This window comes from Hylaeus anthracinus, unplaced genomic scaffold (genome assembly GCF_026225885.1).
Source record: "Hylaeus anthracinus isolate JK02 unplaced genomic scaffold, UHH_iyHylAnth1.0_haploid 4, whole genome shotgun sequence".
NCBI lineage: Eukaryota > Metazoa > Arthropoda > Insecta > Hymenoptera > Colletidae > Hylaeus > Hylaeus anthracinus.
The window spans coordinates 13,317,249-13,336,808 of NW_026535289.1; the positions used below are offsets into that span (position 1 = coordinate 13,317,249).

Below are 19,560 nucleotides of genomic sequence, written 5' to 3' on the forward strand. Positions count from 1 at the left end.
TCTCCCTCGTTTTTTTTTTTTTTTTTTCGAAGCAACGAGGAACGTTTTTCGAAAAATTTGTCCGACACTGCGAACGCGTATGCCTCTTTATTCCTCGATCATTTTTTCACGCATTTGGTGAATTTTAAAACTACTTTACTTTAAGCGACACGGCACGATCGATCGAGCCGGTGATTCCACTCGGAAAAAACCTGGTGATATTGTTGCAAAACTTTCCCAGTATGGATTAGTGTGGAACAGTGGTGCACAACCATTTTCGTTACAAGACCGAATAAAAGAACGACGTCGTACAGCTAATATTTCGAGAATATTCAAAGGATGACGTTGAAGAACCTAACCTAACCTAATCTCGATCGTTACCAGGTCGTACTACATAAAATAACAAAAATCATCGTAGGCATTTCGCGGTACGCGTTTAACTGTATCTTGCAAAGTAGGTTACGTTTACCGGTCAAAGTTCAGAGGAAATTCATTCGTGCCGAATGCGAAAGAAACTATGAAAAGTTGACGATCCCTATAGGGTGTAACAAGATCGATGAAAAATTGTAAGAGTTGAAATATTTCGGAATGCAACGTTAGCTACGGAGAGTTAAAAGTTGGAAGGTGAATTAGAAGTTGAGTTGACATTTAAACGATAACCATCGCTAGTGAAAAGTAACGACGGAAGATGGAGCACCGATAGTTTTAACCTTCGACCATATATACTTATAAACGTGACTTCAGATAAATGCTTTGAAGCAAAGATAAAATCATCTATGTGACGTCACTGGAGGATAAAGTAACGATGGAACTTTGTCGTTGAGTCTGTAGTGTATATATTTTGCTTTATTAATTGATAATTTTAACTCTTATAATTTCAAATAATGCTTATCGTAACGTATTTTGGAAATTGTAATTTTGAAATATTTAATTTAGGGACCGGATATAACAGAACCCGGAGTGAAGCCATGTCCGCCATATTACGTTGCTCTTGCGAATTCGTGACACTGTTAGACATGCGTATAGAGTCTGTAGTCTATGGCTAAACGCGCCATAGTGCTGTCGGAAAGTTCGGGAAAAACTCGAGCAAAACTCAGCCCAAATAATCGAGCCGAGCCGAGTGCTTTTTCCAAGCCGTTTCCAAAGCAACCAGCTTGGAACTTTAAAATACCGAAAAATGTGACGCCATTTCTCGGCGAACCGTCCAAGTTTGTCGTGAAATAGTTTCCACTTCGCACCGCTAGATCGCGTCTCATCCATCACGAAATTCCAACTTGGCTTCTCGACGATCCGCGAAGGGTTATCGATTTATGTGGCAGTTACAAACGCGATAAACTGCAAGTATATTTTGTTTCATTTGAATTTAAATTGAAAAAAAAAATATCGATACTTGGTCTTAATGCGGACATCAAATGGACAAATTAATGGGTAAATTATTTATTTTTGACCGAATAAGAATAGAAAATAACAATGATAACGCCAAAAATATTCATATTTTTCCGCAAATTACATGAAAGTCAATGATTGAGTTGTTAGCTTCGTTCGAAGCTGCTTCAAAAATTAAATTAATATAGATCTATAGAGACGATTTTAATTTTATGTTTCATTCTATTTAAAGATAGAGAATCGATAATTTTTGTTTAATACTAGCCTTACATCGGTATCTGCGACGTAAATTGTGCGTAATGGGACAGTTGCTCGTTATCGAGACCGTGCAACGTTGATAATACACATAGTGGGCGGATGAGGTCATGCATACAGCAAACAGGACGTTACGTTATTTTTTTCTATTTGTCTAAAATTCGCCGAATTCCGAAACAGTATCGACAATAAATTAAAAATATATTTCGTTCTCTCGTCGTGTAAGCAGCATAGTATAAAATAAGAAGAGGAAGTCGCGTGAAAAATGTAGGAAGTTGAAGCAAAAGTCCGATTATTTACCTGTATATTTCTATGAGAACTCGGTGTTATATCAAAGTTCGAGCAATGGTTTCACAAACAGAAATTAAACGTATACCGCATATTTATCGAGGCATTCTTGCAACACAACGTTCACATTCTTTCAAATTATGTTCGTAATTTTTTTTTATTCTATAGACGTACATTAGAAGTTTTGCTACAGTCAACGTCTTTCGCTACCTCACACATTTTTCGATCTTAATTTATGCAATTCACTATCAAACTAAAGTAATAACTAACGATTACCTCCTTTTTTTTTTTTTTAAATATAATATTTACAACGTGTATCATCAGTCGATCATATATATATATATATAATACAAACTTGCACTTTTCGCTGTCAGCGGTTGCTAGTGATAACATTCTGATGCGTATAATCTATACTCAGACTTACTTATTCTTCGTTATACCTTCTTTTACGAGCGAATCGTATTCGAAGCAAACGACAAATATTGCAGCGTGCTACGATCTCACTACAAAGAACAACCGGAAAAGAAAGCATCTTTGTAGCTATTCGAGATCGTCGACGAGTCACGCGTCAAAAATCTCTCGAAAGTAGAGATACTAGGGACAGTAAGTGAAATAAACCATGTCACTGTAAGTATGCTTGTGCACCTGTTTCAAAAAATTACATCCCTACCCCTTTATTCGTCCGACAGTTAATCGTCTAAAAATAAAGATAAACAATTGTCTTGTACGAGATAATTGTTACGCGAAAATTGTAATGTATAAATAACAGGGTCGAAGATAAGATAATGAAACACAAGAGGCGAGCATATTTCTCGTGACTCGTATGGTGCGACAATCCACAATGTTTGTTTTTTAAACGTCACATGGTTAGTCAAACATTCGTGTATCAAAGGTTTCACGAGAAACGTTCACAATGGGTGCGTATCGCATAGCATAGCATCGGGCAGCATGTGATTGATATTCATGGTAAATGGTCGGGGTTGATGACTCCGAAGCTTAGTTTGGACATGTTTGCTCTACGTATTCTCTAAACTCTGGGATTTATCGTACAAAACAAAGTACGGAGAATTACGGGAAAATCGAATTTTCTTGAAACATCGCTTATCATCTGTTTTGTAAATGCTAAATTTCCAGGACAACAGACGTTATGGAATTAAAGCTGCATATAAATAAAAACAAATTGCGGAGATCGTTCTTATGACGCGGCTGTTATCGCCATCTTCTCTCTTTCGTTCTTCTCTACTGCCGCCACGTGATCGGGCTTTTCACCTCGCGCGTAACGCTCCCACATCTTTCTGTATAACATTTCCATACCCAACGCGTATAGTTTGCAACTGAACAAAGGACTCTCGGATCGTGCCTTCCATACCTTTGCTCTTATCGCTTTCAAGCTGAAAAAAGAATAATATATATAATAATTTATATTTCGTGTCGCTCTTATCAGGATAGGTCAAACTACAGTTTACTTACTATTCTCTGTCGGTGCCTAAACGAACAGCGATATCTTGGTATTCTTGCCGTGTCCGTGCAACCAGCTCCGGGCATCCTAAAGTATTCAATTGACTAGCAGCAACGCGAGACGCTAACGTTTCCCCTGGCAGGGTGACCACTGGAGTTCCAGTCCATAGAACGTCCATACTAGTAGTATGACCATTACAAAGCGGTGTATCTAGGCACACGTCGGCTAGTTGTCCTCGTCTGACGTGTTCCTCCTTAGCGGCAACGTTGCTGAACAAAATTCTACCGGGCGACAAACCCAACTGTTGCGCCGTTGCTTGTAAATTTGGCTCTCCGACCGCCGGAAATCGCAGCAACCACAACACCGAATTTGGCACATGTTTTAGAATCTAAAATTTCAAATGATAATAGATGTAGAAGCACAGATGTTCAGACAGTTCGACAGATGTTGGACAACGTGAAACTCGAATATAAGAAATACAGAGTAAACTTACGTGTGCCCACATATGAAGCGTGAGCGGATCAATCTTATACAACTGATTGAAATTGCAATAAACGACCGCGTCCTCTGGCAAACCGTACTGTTGTCTCGTTGTGATCACAATATTCTGAGGTACCTCTTCACCTGTAGCTGTTTTGTTGTTCACTTGCGTGGTAGCCATGCCGTTTTGAACTACGACACCGTTCACGGACATTTGGCATTGTCCGGAAGCGATCATTGTCTCGATAGGAGTAGTTGTTGGCAGTTCAGCGACTTTCAACGAGATCTCTACCGGCTTGTTTTTGGCATCGGGTACGATCACCTCGCGGATTTCTTTGATCAATGTGTTCTCGATCATCGGAGAAAGATCAGTCGCGTTTATAACGGCAACGTTGTCGGCCACTTTACCCTTCATGTTCAATTTGTCCGTTAAAATGAGGCGTTCTTTTAGATGGGGGAACATTTGTCTGTAAAAGATTGAATATTTGATATAATACTCGAATAATTTTTACGGTACGTATTGTAACATATTTGACGGGAACTTACTTATGATCTCCTATGAAGTACGTGTGCGGCATGTAAGCGAGCTTTTCGCTGTACTGACTAGCAAGTTCCAATGGCGAGGTAACTTCGTCTGTAATTAAATAATCCATGAAGCTCGCCCCCGATGTTCCCGGATATCCAAGCCACATGACTTGAATCGGCGCCGGTCGCAGAGCAAATATTTCGTTTCTAGCGCCTTTCGTGTAGCCGTTCATGTTGACTAAAATATGTATCCCGTCGGAATTAATACGATCCGCGGCTTTCCCGTTGCACGGAATTTGTGATAGATCGACGAAGTGCTCGGCTTCTCTCGCGATTTTCGCCCGGAAGGTCGTCCCATCGTCGGAGCTAAGAGCGTAACAGTAAATTTCAACGCTTTGTCGATCGTGAAGTCCCGGAATCGACTGCATGAGATGGCTGGTGGGATGATTTCCAAAATCTGACGAAACGTAACCGATTCTCAAGCGGGCACCGACTTCGCGTGGATACTTGTACGGTTGCTTGTGCAAAACGTGAATCTTCTCGATGCAGAGATTCGCGTGTCTAGCTGCGATAGCTTTTCTGAACTCGTGAGACAGCGGATAGAGCATGGAATGATGCGGATGCACGCTCGGTAATCTGTTCTTGTCGAGCTGTTCCGCGACGATCGAGACCAGTTTCTTCATTCTTGCTTCGTAGTCGGTCCAGTCGCACACAATCTGCAGGCAGTGCGCCAAATTGCAATACGCGTCTGGAAAGTCGGGCTTCAATTTCAGAGCGGTTCTGTACGATTGAATCGCTTCGGGAATGTTCCCGGAATCCTTGTGGATCGAGGCTAAATTGGAATGAGCATCGGCAAAAGCGGGATTAATTTGAATAGCTCTCGTGTAACATTGAAGAGCCCCTTGTATGTCTTGCATTTCTTTCAGGGTATTACCCATATTCGAGTAAGCGTCCGCGAAAGTCGGCTGAATACGAATAGCCTCTTTATAATGCATCAGAGCTTCGTTTAGTTTTCCTTGCTGTTGCAATACAGAAGCAAGATTGCTATGAGCTGCCGCGAACTCGGGGAATACTTCAAGCGCTTTCAAATATAGTCGTGTTGCTTCTTCTATGTACCCTTGTTCCCTTTTTATGTTGGCCTGCAACGAAAACAAATACGTAACGAAAAATCTTCTCAAGCGTTATCGATACCGCGCGTGAAGATTTCTATACAAGTACCAGATTATTAAGGGAATCGGCGTGCGATGGGCAGAGGCGAAGAGCGGTATTGTAACAATCCTCGGCCTCCGCCACTTGGCCCTTTTCCTTGAGCGCGTTCGCCAAATTGCAATAAGCATCTGGGAAATTCGGTTGCAGCTCAATGGCGCGACGATACGTGTCGATGGCCAAGTCGATGAGCCTACAAAAATCTTAAATATACTTTCTGTTTCGCTGTTTAATGAATTCCCAGCGCAAATCTATAATTACCCTTGTTCGTAATAGACGCACGCCAAATTTCCATGAACGACTGCATTGTTGGGACTGAGATTCAAAGCACGCAGATAGGCAGCTACAGCTCTATTAGAAAACACAAAATTCACGCGTTGTTAATTCATGTAATAACAGTGGAAAAGCATCGATATTATTTTCCGTAGAACCGATCGAAAGAAAAGGAGCAAATTGTCAGTTACTTTGAAAATAGTAACACTCGTTCGCGACATCACAACCGAGGCACAAATCGAACACGTGCGACACGTTTTCGTATCTCGCAACGGGTCGCGAAGACGAGACGCCGCCGGCGAGTGTACGAAAGAAACCAGCGTCGAAGAATTAACCTTTTCACGTTATGCTTAAACCAAGAGATGCAGCATCCAGGAGTCGAGGATCGCGCGAGAGCCCGCTGCAATTGTACGCGTAACGAGGGTGCGATCGTAGTCGAGGGCGAGATCACCGTGTACACGACAACACACTGGCAGTCCATTCCTCCCCCATTTCGGTATCTCGTTTGATTAATCAATCGGTTCTTTTGTATATACGGGAAAAATCAATTCTCCAAGGGACTCGAGGATAAAGAGAGGATACGAAACTACCGCGATAGCTTTCGGTCGTGAAACTCGTAGCCGCGAGCTGCGTTTTTGACAACATCCAGTCTCGTTAAGGACTGTACACCCACCCGTGAGAACCAAAGGGTTCTCTTCTCTCGTGGGGGCGGAGCGAGTCTTGGAATCGATAGTTGTCGAGTTTCACCCGCTGTTGTGCGTAACGTCGAAGGAGATGGCTCTGGACCGCGGATACGCGTAAATAACGGATCTGGGACACGTTATACGAAAGCAATTTATACTCTTGCAAGGCTATTCATACAAGACCACGGTCGAAGACGAATGGCTCGATACGTGCGAGTGTTCCCTGAATCGCAACTTTAGATTATTCTTCTTAACCCTTTGCACTCGAGGCCTTTTCTTTCTGGTATCTACCAGCAACTCGAGATGTTTCTTAGCATTCTATTCCTATGAATTCTAAGCTATCTAGATTTGAGAATAAACTCACGTCTAGGTATTATAAATTTGCTTGCGTGAAACCTAATGGTGACTGAGAGTCACCTCTCGCGTGAAAACGGTTAATACTTATACTTCTCCAAGAATTTAGTACAGCTCGAAAGTTGAACGGCGCGAACGCAACTTTCGGATTCGTACAACGAATTACAAAAATGTACGTGCCTCGCGAAAGAAGGTTGTTCGTGGACATCGCTCTGGAGAGAAACGAAGGACGATGAACTTGAAAGAACGTTATATGAATATCGATTCGGTGTTTACATACCGGCTCATGCGCTTTGCTCGCGGTTTCTTAGCACGCGTGTTCGAAAGGGGAACGCGCGAAACTTTACGACCCTCGACGGTTTCTTTCATCGTGCCGCGAATTAAGTACTCCACGGTCGAATCGATATTACAAAAGATCGGTTATTTACAAAATAAACGCGAACGCTCATCGTACATCTATAGTCAATTGTATGACTTTCTACTACCGTTAACGTCACTGGATGACATTAAAGGAATAACTATAAAGCCACTTTCCTCTAGCACAGACTTTAAAATCGACGTCAACAGGAAGTATAAACGACGATCGATCAAACTGTGCATATCCGACTCGGGTACTGGACACAGGATACATCCTAATTCGTGACAGGATTAAAAAGGAGTAGTTAGTGAAAAGGAGTAACAAGTGAATTGGAAAACGTAGAAAAGAACGCGGATAACTGCGTTTCCTTACCTATCGAATATCCTAGCCTCTTTGAGGACGTTGCCAAGGTTGATGTACGCGTCCAGAAAGTTTGGATCCAGCGCCACCGCCTTTTCAAAATGATGAATCGCCAGCCATATTTCTCCCTGGGCGTTGAACACGCAGCCGAGATTGCTCCAGGCAACGGCGAAGTCCGGACGCGTTTCGATCGCCTTTAGATAGCAAGCCTAGAGACAAACGGAGTATTAGAGGTAATGCTCGCGTACTGTCAGAGACGACGCGCCGCGCGTATTGCCCAACCTCTCCTCGCCGCGCCGCAGCTTTCACGCATTCACCATCCTCGAGATACCTCAGAAAACATTTACTTTCATCACCTTCGTCCTCTCCGTCGCCCTTTTCCTCTGTCCTATCCTCCTTTCCTGTGCGTACGCATTTTCGTTTCTCGAGTCGATCGATCCGTCACAACGCGAATCCAGATTTCATTCCGTCGTTCTCATCGACTGGTTTCTACCGTGAGCTTTTATCGGATCGTATCCGAACTGGATCGGCAAACGTAACTAAAATTCTTTACAAATTCATTCGCTGAAAGTGACTCGCGTCGAACGACAAAAACTCGCGATAGAAACACCGAACGAATCCCATGTTCATCGCATATAGTATCTAGCTGGATCTCTAAAAATCAAAAACCAATTTCACGACGTCGTTGCTCGAATCGTACGGTTATTCGAAACGAAGAACGCGATCGCAAGCCCAAGAAACGTTCGACGAGAATCGAGCATCGTTAGTAAATAGTTGAAGTATCGATCCATCGATAGCGAAATCAGAGTACTCGAGTAGACTATGAAAGGTCGTTTAGACATGCGTTATCGTCGCAGCAGCGATACGGTTGGAGCGTTCAGAGAAAAACGGAGAACGGAAACGGGTACAGAGAGAACGAAGCTCATTCTGCGAATCGTGTAACGTGTAGAGGGACGAGGAGCTGGTGCGAGGTCGGGAAAATAGGGTTACGTGGAGCGCGCTAAGGAGCGTCGTCGTGTTAACGTGGCCGATACGGGTGTCCGGTATCGCGTATCCGTCGATTCCCCGAAATGCGTCCGGTGGACTCGACGGCACGCGCGGTACGCCAGTTTCGCCATTGTCGTCGTCACCGGCCAACTCGCCTGCGAAGATGTCTCCCCTCGTCGAAAAACACGCCCGTTTCAAATTCGAGCCCCGCGACGATCATCCAACGTCCCCTCTACCTCGTATACGAAGTCCGTATCGATTTCAAAACCGATCGTTCCCTGTCGCGTTCGAACGTTGAGAACGTTTAAAATTCTCGACTTCTTCACGCGTGACGACTCTCCTAAAGGTCGAAGCGGGGATGTGCATCGCGCGTGCCGAGAGGCGGGCTACATCATATAAAGTAGAGTAATCCGTACCTAAACGATAAGTAAAAGGGCATTTACAGTCGGCCGGTCTCTATGCGGGAAAAGGCGAGCAAAGGGCGGACGAGTCGAAGCAAAGTACTGGGGAAAAAGACAGAAGCAAAGTTGGACCGTGTCTCGAACAACCAGGACCCGTTTCACTGGGCGAAGCGACTAAATACGGATTCGTAACGATAGCAAGAATGAAATTCGAAGAAAGCTTTCGCGGAATGAACCGAAGAGATCCAACTTTGAAATCTGGCGGTGGAGAAGGGGAAGTCTGTATAGATGGATTGTTCAGAGACCGGCCTTGGGAATTACTTTACCTGCAGTGTACCCTTCGGTAGGTTGACGGTAGGTACGGCTCGCAAGCTCTCATAATAAACTTAGACCGAGAGACAGTGTGTTACTGAATAACCAGATTCAGATTCACCCCTTTGACGAAGGAACCCATGGTAACCGAGACCAATCACATTGCTCCGACTTCCCCTCCTAGAGTTGATCATCCCATCCACAACAATAAGACAGCTGCGTTAATGTCTCTTCACTGATACTCTTCGCCTCAACTTTTGTCTTTTTTTTTTTTTAAATTTTCATTTCTTTTCAAAGTACGTGTATATATAGAGGTAGCACGCCTAGTCGTGCGTGCCGGTTGAGGGGCACGCTTCGCTGAGCCCGTCAGCCACCATTAAACCGCCTCGAGACGTCCGGTTATCATCGACTGTACGTTCGAACGAAAATTCCCGATAACTAGAATACGATGCAAGACGAGCGTTAGAAATTCTTTGATTATTGACCCTGGAACGCTACCAATGTGTGTGTTTTTTTCTTTTCTTTTTTTTTTTTTTATTTTTAAATTTGAAACTCTTTCTTTTCATGGTCCAAGCTTGTACTATTTCGAGATCGTACGCGTTGCTGGTGGCGAAACGTACTGAGCGAAAATCGAGCGAGCAGACTAGAAAGCAATCAAGACTGGCAGGAAATTCAGCGGAAGGCCTTTCTCGTTGCTGCGTTGTGATTCACCGACAAGCTTGTCCCTGCAAAGAGTACCGCCGCGACACGCGGGAGGACAGAGACCGACGCGAAAATAATTTCTTAAACGACGAGCATAGAAGCATTTCGAGATCATTCGTACTGTCTGCAGTCGCTTGCTTGTCGTTCATCGCCGCGCCGCGCCGCTGTGAAAGAAGCAGACCACTCGACATTGCCTCGCTCAAGTATACAAACTACAATCAACGAATCAACTATATAATTAACCGACGAAACTCTTAGGAGTGGAACAAATCCTGTGAGTTTCCGACCGAAAAGAAAGCACACTTCCATCGACAATTGCGCGATGGAAGAGCAGTTATCGACGCGTTTCTCGTTCAAATCGAATCCCGCGATAAGAAATTCGTCGAGTGATCTCGCGCCGTTAATCATGATCGTACACACAAATTTGATTACTCTCAAAAGTTGGAAAGAAAAGGTGTCGCATTTGTCCATGTATACGTAACGGATCTGTATACCTAAAGTTAAATACACATTCAGAATGAGCTGGATAAAATGAGGATGACCTTAACTGCTAGAGTCGCGCGCTGCGGATCCTATTGTAGCTTACTGCGTGTTTTGAAGAAAAAAAAAAAGAGAAAAAAAAAGAAGAAGTACAAAAACGCAAAAGTAAAACACTGTTCGCGCAACAACGCTTCGAAAAGGAAAAAGAAAAGACCGTACTTGCTGTAATAGGATCAGCAATTGCGGTTAAAAATTTGCGATGACACCGAGAGAGACGAAGAAAATCTGTTCCTGCGACGGTGTTATTGCAAAACGCGCGATGCCAGAAGGGGTTGCTTTAAAATGTTTTCGGCACTGGACCGAAAACGCTCGTGGCGCCGCGTTTGATGCCGAGTAACCTCGTTGATCCTTGGACAAAAGGACGGACGAGAGAACATCAATCGCGGCTATTTGATGGATTAGGTGGGAAGGAACGCGCGCGATGTACGATCCGCTATAGAAATTTCAATCTTATTTCGTGCCGATGTTCACGAGGACCACGCGCATTTAATTTCGATAGCGGGGCCATCGCACGCCGCGCATACGTTTTCCACAATGAGAAAAGGCTTTCCGCTCGAATGAAACGGATACCCAGTTACTTCCTAGCCATTCCAAACAACTGCTGACTAGTGCTCGTGCACAATCTATAAGATGCATTCGTACCTTATCAAAGGACTAATCGACGAGACTTGTCGGCAAGCGGCCAACAATATCCTAAAGTTTGATTACGGTACCAATGCATACGAATATGTGCATCACACGTCAGATTACTTTACAACAACGATCCCAATCGGCGGAAAAACCTACCTTTGCTTCGTCAAGTCTTGCTAATGCTTTCAAAAGATTACCAAGATCGCTTCTCACGCAGTAGAGATCCTATAACACGCAAAACCGTACGTTGTGAAAATATTCCAAGAACGAGTTTGGTCAACCATAGTAAAGCTGCTGGAAAATTGACGAATATAGTTTGTTTCGAATCATAAAAAAATATATGAAAGTATTTCTTTAACTTGGCTCGGATCATATCTTTAATGGATAAGAAATTATACAGAAAATCGTTAAAAAAAAAAATCATGGACGTCAACTATATTCGATACATTTTTTTGAGCTGGTTGTAAATTAACTATCTGAGAATTTATTTAAACAATGATTTGTTCCTCACAGGGTTATATTGCAAAGCGGTCACGTATGCTTGAACTGCTTGTTCCATATCTCCTGCAGCCACTAACGCAGCTGCCAGATTGATGTACCCATCGATGAAATCTGGTTTCAACCTGACGGCGTGTCTGTAATTTTCTAAAGCTTCCTGTAGCTGACCGCGCTCCTTGAAAACATTTCCAAGGTTGCTGTAAGCTTCTGCCAGCAAGGGGTTTTGCTTTATCGCTAAGCTACTGTAATGAGCAGACCTGAAATGTACCGACAGAAATTTGTGAATGTTAAGAGCAAGTAGAAACAGAGAAAAAATATTTTTGCTCTCAAAGCTTACTTACTTATCTAGCCTCCTGCATTGAAAATGAATCGAAGACAACAACAAAAGAACCCCTGTGTTGTTGGTTTCCTGTCGCCAGAGCTGCATACAATGTCGCTCCGCATTTTCATAGTCTCCTGCTTGATACTCCCTGTGAGCCAGTTCCAGTAGCCCTGAAACGAGATAAATTCGAACGTGATATTTTCTCATAACTTACACGTTACACGTAAGGAAGAAAAGTTACGAGGCGCCTATCGAGTTTGGAATTGAAGCGGAAGCACGTGCATTTTTCGAGTCGTCGCCATATGGCTACTCTCGTTTACGTTACTGAGTAACGGTTACGCGTTTACGCTACTCGTTTACGTCTATACGAATATTTCTGTAATCTGCACGTGTTTTCTGTTCAGAATTTCTATGGCGCATGCATAACGTTTACGTGTCCAAAGGAACGCCCTAGGGTCACAGGAAGCCTGAAATTCGTGAAACGTTAAAAAAAGACGCAGACGAGGCGCGAGCATAAAAATGGCTGCTTCCGTTGTGTACTCGAGCAAACGACGTAGGCATGGAATTTTTACGCTTCGCACGAAAATGTACCGAAAGTATTCTTCAAAGTACGGAAGCAATATTCGTCTATAGAAATATCTTAGGAAATATCCTAGTCTTCGCTGTGTTTCCTGTAGATTACGAATCGCTACCCTGATCCCCACGTGAAAATTTACTTAAACACGATGCGTGCATTTATTTTGACCAATATGTATATCGATTTTCGTTCGTAACTCGACCGATAGCAAAAGTTCAGTAACACGGGGAAGAAATAGCGTCAGAGGGAAAGAATACGAACAGTAGGAGTCGACAGCGACGTTAATGGTTTGATTGTCTGCGATCGCGATAAGCTCCTTGCCCTGAGTGTCCTGTGTAACAACCAGGAGATTTTGCCCGTTCGGCCACTCGACGGTTCCATTATAAATGTCGTCCGTGCCGTTGACCACGCTTCCAATTATTCCGTTGGTGCTTTTCAGGACGGACTCCTTTTTCTTCTCGATCAGTCTCAGACTCATTTTTCTCGTTTCGTTGCTCTGATCTTTTCACCACCGCACACATTCAGACGCACACGCCGTTTTTCAGCTCGATCAATTTCGAGACTCCTCGCCGGACGAAAATTGATGCCTCGAATGTTTCCTGTGATAACGTCTTCTGACCGACTCGCGATATGGTTTTATTTACTTCTCCGTATCAACTCGCGTAGCGCTCGTTGTTAGGATTTACGTTCCCTGATCACCAGCGCATTACAGTTCAACGCGACACTTAATAATTCCTCAATTCTGTAGACACTGCATCCGCGGTGTTCCTATAGAAGAGATCGTTCCGGCCAGGTTATCCCCGCCAGATCGAGGAGCGAGCCGATTGGTCGGCTCGGCCACTATGGCGGACTCCTGCGTCGTTGTGGCAAGCCGTAAAGGGGGAGAGGGGAAGCAAGGGAAGACACTCGGTTCAAGAGCGTCAACATCGAATTCGGTGCCTAATCATTTTTTCTTTTGTCCTTTGTCAACTCGACTGTACGAACATTTGCCCATCGGATATCGTCGTCGAAATCAGAATGGAATCCTAAGATATCGTTTACCACGCACGATTGAACCAGTAACCTATCCTCGATTCGGTACGAATTTTTCTGACTAAATTGGACATTTGTGCACCCTTACTTCACTGCTTTTCAGTTTCGATAACAATTTGCGTATTCAGCGGTCTCGAAAACAAAGAACATCCGTCGAGTTATTTTTAGCAAACAAAACACACAAAATCAACTACGTACGTCGGGAACGTGTTAACAGATTATTGTTGTATCAGCAATACTGATAATATTTTGTTTGTATGGAATACGATCAGACGGTTCGGAATGTTTAGGAGAATTTCGAGTTTCGAGATGTCCAGAAAATTGGTGCGCTCTTTATTTAACTTTGATTTGTCGATAACCTTAGCGAAAATAATTTCTTGGTGTAAACACGTGTAACACTAAATATAAATACAAAAAAAATTGGCGACTCTAGGGGGGCACGTATATCTTGTACTACGCGACTGGGACATGTAAAGAACCCATATCAGTAGTTCTCATTCGCTATTAGGAAAATCTTATTATTCCAACTTTCACGAATACGGCTTTCGTTACTCTTTTTATGTATAAATTCTGTGTGTCGATAAAGAAAAGAATTACTCAATTATAATTTTGATCTCGGTAGCAAAACATGCAACATTTATCAATGAATTGCAAAAGTACAGTAGGTGTAGAAAGTATTCGTATACCGGTCAATTTCCAAAAAAAAAATATGTAAAATTGTAATTTATTAATTTATTTTTTATTAACAGTACAAGGAACAATTAACAGTAGAGTTGGTAACATAAGCGCATCAGTTTAATGCTTCGTGGGAATTAGAAAACACTAAATTTTCAGTAAAAAAGATTTAAAAAATACTGATAGTTAATTTAATGCCTAGAAGAGTTGCAGTGGAAAATGTGATGGAAGACCGCTGAAAATAAGTAAAAATTTTCACTCGTGAAATACATTGCAACGGGTAAAATCGACGAACATTGCAAAGAACCACTGGTATATGTATACGAAGGGACTCTTGTCCCCACTCTGCCGCTCGAAAAGCAGATGGAATAGGTACCCAATGGAATATTCCATCGTCACTTCGATGAAGCGAGGACAGGGGGATTGCGGAGCGAGGGGAAAGGAAATATTTAAGGGAGAATAGACCCGAATGGGGGAGAAAACTAAAAGCTAACAACGGTAAAATAATAATGCTACGATTCGTACAGAGATGAAAATAAAATCAACGGACATTTGCAAAGTTCGAGCAATCTTTCGTTAAAAAATTGAAGCACATTTTCTTTAAACTCCGTTTACTCGTCTACACACCTTTAATATAACGAATTTCACGTATTCGTACGATCGAATAAAGCATATCGCTCGCGTAGTTTGATATGGATATATCGCTTATATTGCAGTACTTAAGATATTGACATTTTTCACGTGTACGTAATCCACGTGAATGATACCTTTCGTTTGTGACACCTTATTAAGTTAGTACGAAGTGACAAATCAATAAAGTAAAAGCAACATTGTTGTCCACTAACAAGAAAGTTTCTAATAAATGTTACACATTAACCATGGTCTTGATCGAACGACTATAATTAAACGAAACTCGGATACGAGTTGGCGACGTAAATGTACATTGGAAAAATTACACAACTCCGTGCTTTTGATCGTCCGTATTAATCGGTCATGGAAACTTGTGCAATGTGTATTTTTAGCAACGCAAGTCGCATGATTACAAAGGGAATGCCTGCGGATTTGATGTCCATTTCATCGAGTTTCGCGAACGAAAGATTGAACGTTCCAACGAAACGATACGTAGGTAGTCGTGGTTATTCTACTACGTACCAACTGTCGAAAGCTGTTGTATCTCGTTCATCTTGAGAATGACACTGGTGCCCGCAATTTGTTGATGGTTCTGCTGCTGCTGCTGTTGCTGCGGCTGCTGCTGTGCTTGCATGATCACGGCCACCATAAAAATTTGACACGCGAACAAGTGCGGCGCAAGAAAAATGTTGCGAGTTGCTCGCGCGAACGATCTAGCCGAAGCAGAGTACCGCGATCGAGAAAACCGCGACGAGTCGAATCCGAATATGATTCTGTCCTTCCTCGAGAACAGAAACAAAAACACAGGTACGCAGGGGAATTACGTCCGCATGCACTAGCGCGATGTTTCAGCGTCCGCCATCATGGATTTTCGAGTACTAGTCAAACCACCCAGACTGCAGTATATAATATGCAAATTACGTAAAAACGTAATTGCTAGTTACTGAATATTCCGATGTTCGAAATTACGTGACGAAAGACGGCGAGTAACCGATTGGTTGGTCTTTTGCGAACGACGGTCTGTCAACGATACGAAAACCGTAACATAACGTGGACCATGGACGCGTAACATGGACCGACGCGAAAAACCAATCGATGAACGTATTCCGAGTTGAAGATTTGTGCGGTTCCTTGCGCGGGAAATACGTCACGTTGATGAATCCTAATAGATGTATCTTACACGCCTTACTATGTTATATCGTGAATAATTAGCATTTCATAGGGGTTTTCGTTTACCTAAGAAATCATGCATTTACGAAAATAATACGAATAATAAACAGTAAGATAATATTGTTATTAGAGGATTACCACTGGAGTTCATACGCGAGCGCCGCGATGGTGACAGATCAAGAACGACGCCCACGGACATAGGAATATAGGAACCGAGGAATGACCGGGAATGGACGTGGTGCGCTATGAAGTCAAGGGGGGAGGTCCCTCGGCCATCTTACGTTGCCAATTTGCAGCGGGTAGTTTAAATAGGACTATAATTGAATACTATTCCTTTCATTTCCTGATACATTTCCCTTTAACTTCCCTTCATTTCTGTGAGGTTTCCCTTTAATTTCGCTTCTTTTCCTCACCAATTTCCCATTAACTTCCCATCATTTCCTCGTACATTTCCTTTTAATTTCCCTTAATTTCTGTGATATTCCCCTATACTTTCCCTTCATTTCCCTACACAGTTCCCTTTAACTCCCCCCCATTTCCTGGTATATTTCCCCTTAAATTCCCTTTAATTTCTCTCCATTTCCTTACAAATTTTCCTTTAATATTAATTTTCCTTTCCCTTTCCAGTTCCTGCCAAATTTTCCTTTAATATTAATTTTCCTTTCCCTTTCCAGTTCCTGCCACATTTTCCTTTGAATTTCCCATGAATTCCTTGTGCCACCTCCTTGCATACCATGTTCTCCTAACACCAAAATGTAAAATCGGGAAGAAGTCCGATACGTACCGAAAAATGTGCCCCTTGAACTAGGCAACCTATACTTACAGATATGTCGGACCGGTTGCCTGCTCGTAAGCAAGAACGTGTCACTTCTTCGCATATCATGTTCTCCTGTTACCAGAAGTAAAAATTCAACATGTCCCGTCATAATTTTGAGCAGAGCCATTTGCAACATTGTTGAACTTGCAACATTGTTGGATTCCCGCTGCGAGCGATTTGCAACTTTGTTGGATTTTTGCATAGAGCGATTTGCAACATTGTTGAATTTGCAACATTGTTGGATTGCCGCCGGGATCGATTTGCAACATTGTTGAATTTGCAACATTGTTGGATTGCCGCCGGGATCGATTTTCAGCATTGTTGAATTTGCAACATTGTTGGATTTTTGCACGGAGCGATTTGCAACATTGTTGAATTTGCAACATTGTTGGATTTTTGCACGGAGCGATTTGCAACATTGTTGAATTTGCAACATTGTTGGATTTTTACATGGAGCGATTTGCAACATTGTTGAATTCGCAACTTTGTTGGATTTTTGCACGGAGCGATTTGCAACATTGTTGAACTGGCAACTTTGTTGGATTTTTGCGTGAAGCGATTTGCAACATGGTTGAACTTGTACCTTTGTTGGAATTTTACGCGGAGCGATTTGCAACATTGTTGAAGTTTTGAGCGGAGCCGTTGCAACATTGTTAAACCAGGAAATGTCACCATGTCAAATGTTACCAAAGATTCCTTGTGCCACCTCTTCGCATATCATGTTAGGTGGTGTAAGACGGTGTTAGGAGTTGTTAGGAGATGTTAGAGGTTCTTAGGAAATTTCACGAAGTGTTAGAAAATGTTGGAAGTTGTTGAGAGATGTTATGAAACGGGAGGAGGTATTAAGAGATGCTAAGAGATGTTAGGAGATGTTACGAGACATTAGATGGTGTTAGAAAATATTACGAATTAGTGCCCCTGTTATGCGGCAACCGTTATTCGCCTGCTTGTAGGTTTGGTTGTCATCTCGTAGGCGCAGAGGTGCCCCTGTTATGGGGCAACCCATATTAGCTTTTTTGACATTTCTGTTGTCATCTCCAAACGAACGAGGATCTCGTGGGAAACCTGCGAATGGAGGATACGCGTTTAGCCATAGACTATAGACTTTATACAGATATCTAGCAGTTTCATGAATTCGCAATGGCAACATAATATGGCGGTCATGGCTCACTTTGGGTTTAGCTATGACCGCTCTCTATATTCCTATGTCCGTGCTTACGTCCCCACCACGTTGAAAGAGACAAGTTCGAATTGCTTCGAATAAGCGAAGGGTTGATCTGTTCTCACTCTTCTTCTGCTGTCGCCGGCGTTGTATGGTTCTGTGTACCGTTCTGACTTTATTTCGTTTAGTTTGCAAAATAATAATGGCAGAAAATAAGGAACGTACGTTCATCATGATTAAACCCGATGGTGTCCAGCGTGGACTCGTCGGGAAAATAATCCAACGTTTCGAGGATAAAGGTTTCAAGCTCGTAGCGATGAAGATGGTGTGGGTAAGTGTCCGTATGCGTGCGTGTACGTGAATTTCACATACGCGAAAATCGCACATATTCTGTTCTTTGTAGCCACGTGGACGCTAATTTCATGTCGGTATTGTTTCTCCTAGCTTATCGCGGAAAATGATTTTACATGTGTTTGTCTTAAAACACCAGTCATATTTCTTTGTCGAGAAACACAATTGACGTAATTTATGTTGCTAGAATATGTGACACTTAACGATCCTCAGCCTTGAGATAAAATGGTTGAAATTCATTTTCGTATTATTCTTATATTCCTATTTCAATATATTTGAAACTAATTAAAGCAGAAGATTTTTAGCGAGTAATTAGACGAGTTATTTTCAATCAATGCATTACAATACGGCATTGGCATACAGCCTAAAGATAAAACTAATCTCTAGTGTAATATAGTCATCGCATTATTTAATAAGTAATACGACCAATGATTCAAATAGAATGTCCTTTTGTAATAATATAACAACCTTTTTCTTCAGCCAACAGAGGATTTGCTGAAACAACATTATTCAGATTTGGCAGCCAGACCATTTTTCCCAGGCTTGGTTAAATACATGAGTTCGGGACCAGTTGTACCTATGGTAATAATTTTATACCTAACAACAATGTACGTTTTTCTTTTTTACATAATGAAATAAAACAAGAATCGAATTGTATCTTTCAGGTATGGGAAGGTTTGAATGCAGTAAAAACTGGCCGTGTAATGTTGGGAGAAACAAATCCAAAAGATTCTGCACCTGGAACAATTCGTGGTGATTTCTGTCTACAAGTTGGACGCAACATTATCCACGGATCCGATTCCGTTGACTCTGCCAAGAAGGAAATTAAATTATGGTTCACAGAAGATAAGAAAGAAGTTGTCGATTGGGCATCTTGGGCAGAGAAGTGGATATACGAATAGATTATTGGAAGCAAGTTATTACAAAATATTAAAGACCTTTATCCATATTCTTTCGTATACTGCCATTCGAATAAGACAAGGGAGTTACTGTACATAAATTTGCTTCAGGAGTAATAAAACAAGTTCTTATACAGTTTTTAATGCGACAGCATTAATATTAATCTTATTGTTACCTTCCGTAGATTAAGAAACAATTTACAAAAATACTGTAGAAAGTTTTACATATTCGTTTTTTGCTGTTTTACA

The 19,560-nt window shown here is 42.2% G+C and overlaps 2 protein-coding genes and 1 long non-coding RNA gene across 4 annotated transcripts in view; 2 read left to right on the forward strand and 1 right to left on the reverse strand.

The window, feature by feature from the left end:
• The window catches only part of LOC128894488 (uncharacterized), a 50,125-nt gene extending 40,999 nt beyond the window's left edge, over positions 1 to 9,126 (forward strand). Inside the window, exon 5 of the long non-coding RNA XR_008461573.1 lies at positions 9,039 to 9,126. This is a non-coding gene — a long non-coding RNA (uncharacterized LOC128894488). The remainder of the gene's footprint in view (positions 1 to 9,038) is intronic.
• LOC128894469 (UDP-N-acetylglucosamine--peptide N-acetylglucosaminyltransferase 110 kDa subunit) lies at positions 1,908 to 15,995 on the reverse strand. Of its 2 annotated transcripts, none has more exons than XM_054156219.1 (11): positions 15,435 to 15,995; positions 12,018 to 12,168; positions 11,690 to 11,933; positions 11,335 to 11,403; positions 7,619 to 7,815; positions 5,840 to 5,929; positions 5,591 to 5,771; positions 4,394 to 5,511; positions 3,861 to 4,314; positions 3,379 to 3,755; positions 1,908 to 3,299 (listed from the first exon to the last, which is right to left on the reverse strand). In XM_054156219.1, the coding sequence occupies exons 1-11, from the start codon at positions 15,559 to 15,561 to the stop codon at positions 3,104 to 3,106; spliced, it is 3,204 nt and encodes a 1,067-aa protein (XP_054012194.1). In that variant the 5' UTR covers positions 15,562 to 15,995; the 3' UTR covers positions 1,908 to 3,103. The 2 variants fall into 2 exon arrangements, with proteins under 2 accessions (XP_054012194.1, XP_054012193.1); XM_054156218.1 differs by lacking the exon at positions 15,435 to 15,995 and adding an exon at positions 12,837 to 13,360.
• A 2,154-nt stretch (positions 15,996 to 18,149) lies between these two features.
• LOC128894480 (nucleoside diphosphate kinase) lies at positions 18,150 to 19,450 on the forward strand. Its single transcript, XM_054156243.1, has 3 exons — positions 18,150 to 18,392; positions 18,893 to 18,994; positions 19,078 to 19,450. Exons 1-3 carry the CDS (start codon positions 18,213 to 18,215, stop codon positions 19,312 to 19,314), a joined length of 519 nt encoding a protein of 172 aa, XP_054012218.1. The 5' UTR covers positions 18,150 to 18,212; the 3' UTR covers positions 19,315 to 19,450.
• Positions 19,451 to 19,560: the final 110 nt, after the last annotated feature.

What these genes read in the sequence shown, in the direction of transcription:
- LOC128894469 (XM_054156218.1), bottom strand. Translation starts at nt 13,053, where the DNA reads ATGAGTCTGAGACTGATCGAGAAGAAAAAGGAGTCCGTCCTGAAAAGC. An exon ending in GAGGCTAGGATATTCGATAG is followed by an intron (nt 5,930 to 7,618) that starts GTAAGGAAACGC and finishes GTTTTCTAATAG; the next exon opens with AGCTGTAGCTGCCTATCTGC. An exon ending in TACTTCATAGGAGATCATAA is followed by an intron (nt 4,315 to 4,393) that starts GTAAGTTCCCGT and finishes AATCTTTTACAG; the next exon opens with ACAAATGTTCCCCCATCTAA.
- LOC128894480 (XM_054156243.1), top strand. Translation starts at nt 18,213, where the DNA reads ATGGTTCTGTGTACCGTTCTGACTTTATTTCGTTTAGTTTGCAAAATA. An exon ending in TAGCGATGAAGATGGTGTGG is followed by an intron (nt 18,393 to 18,892) that starts GTAAGTGTCCGT and finishes CTTTTTCTTCAG; the next exon opens with CCAACAGAGGATTTGCTGAA. An exon ending in CGGGACCAGTTGTACCTATG is followed by an intron (nt 18,995 to 19,077) that starts GTAATAATTTTA and finishes TGTATCTTTCAG; the next exon opens with GTATGGGAAGGTTTGAATGC.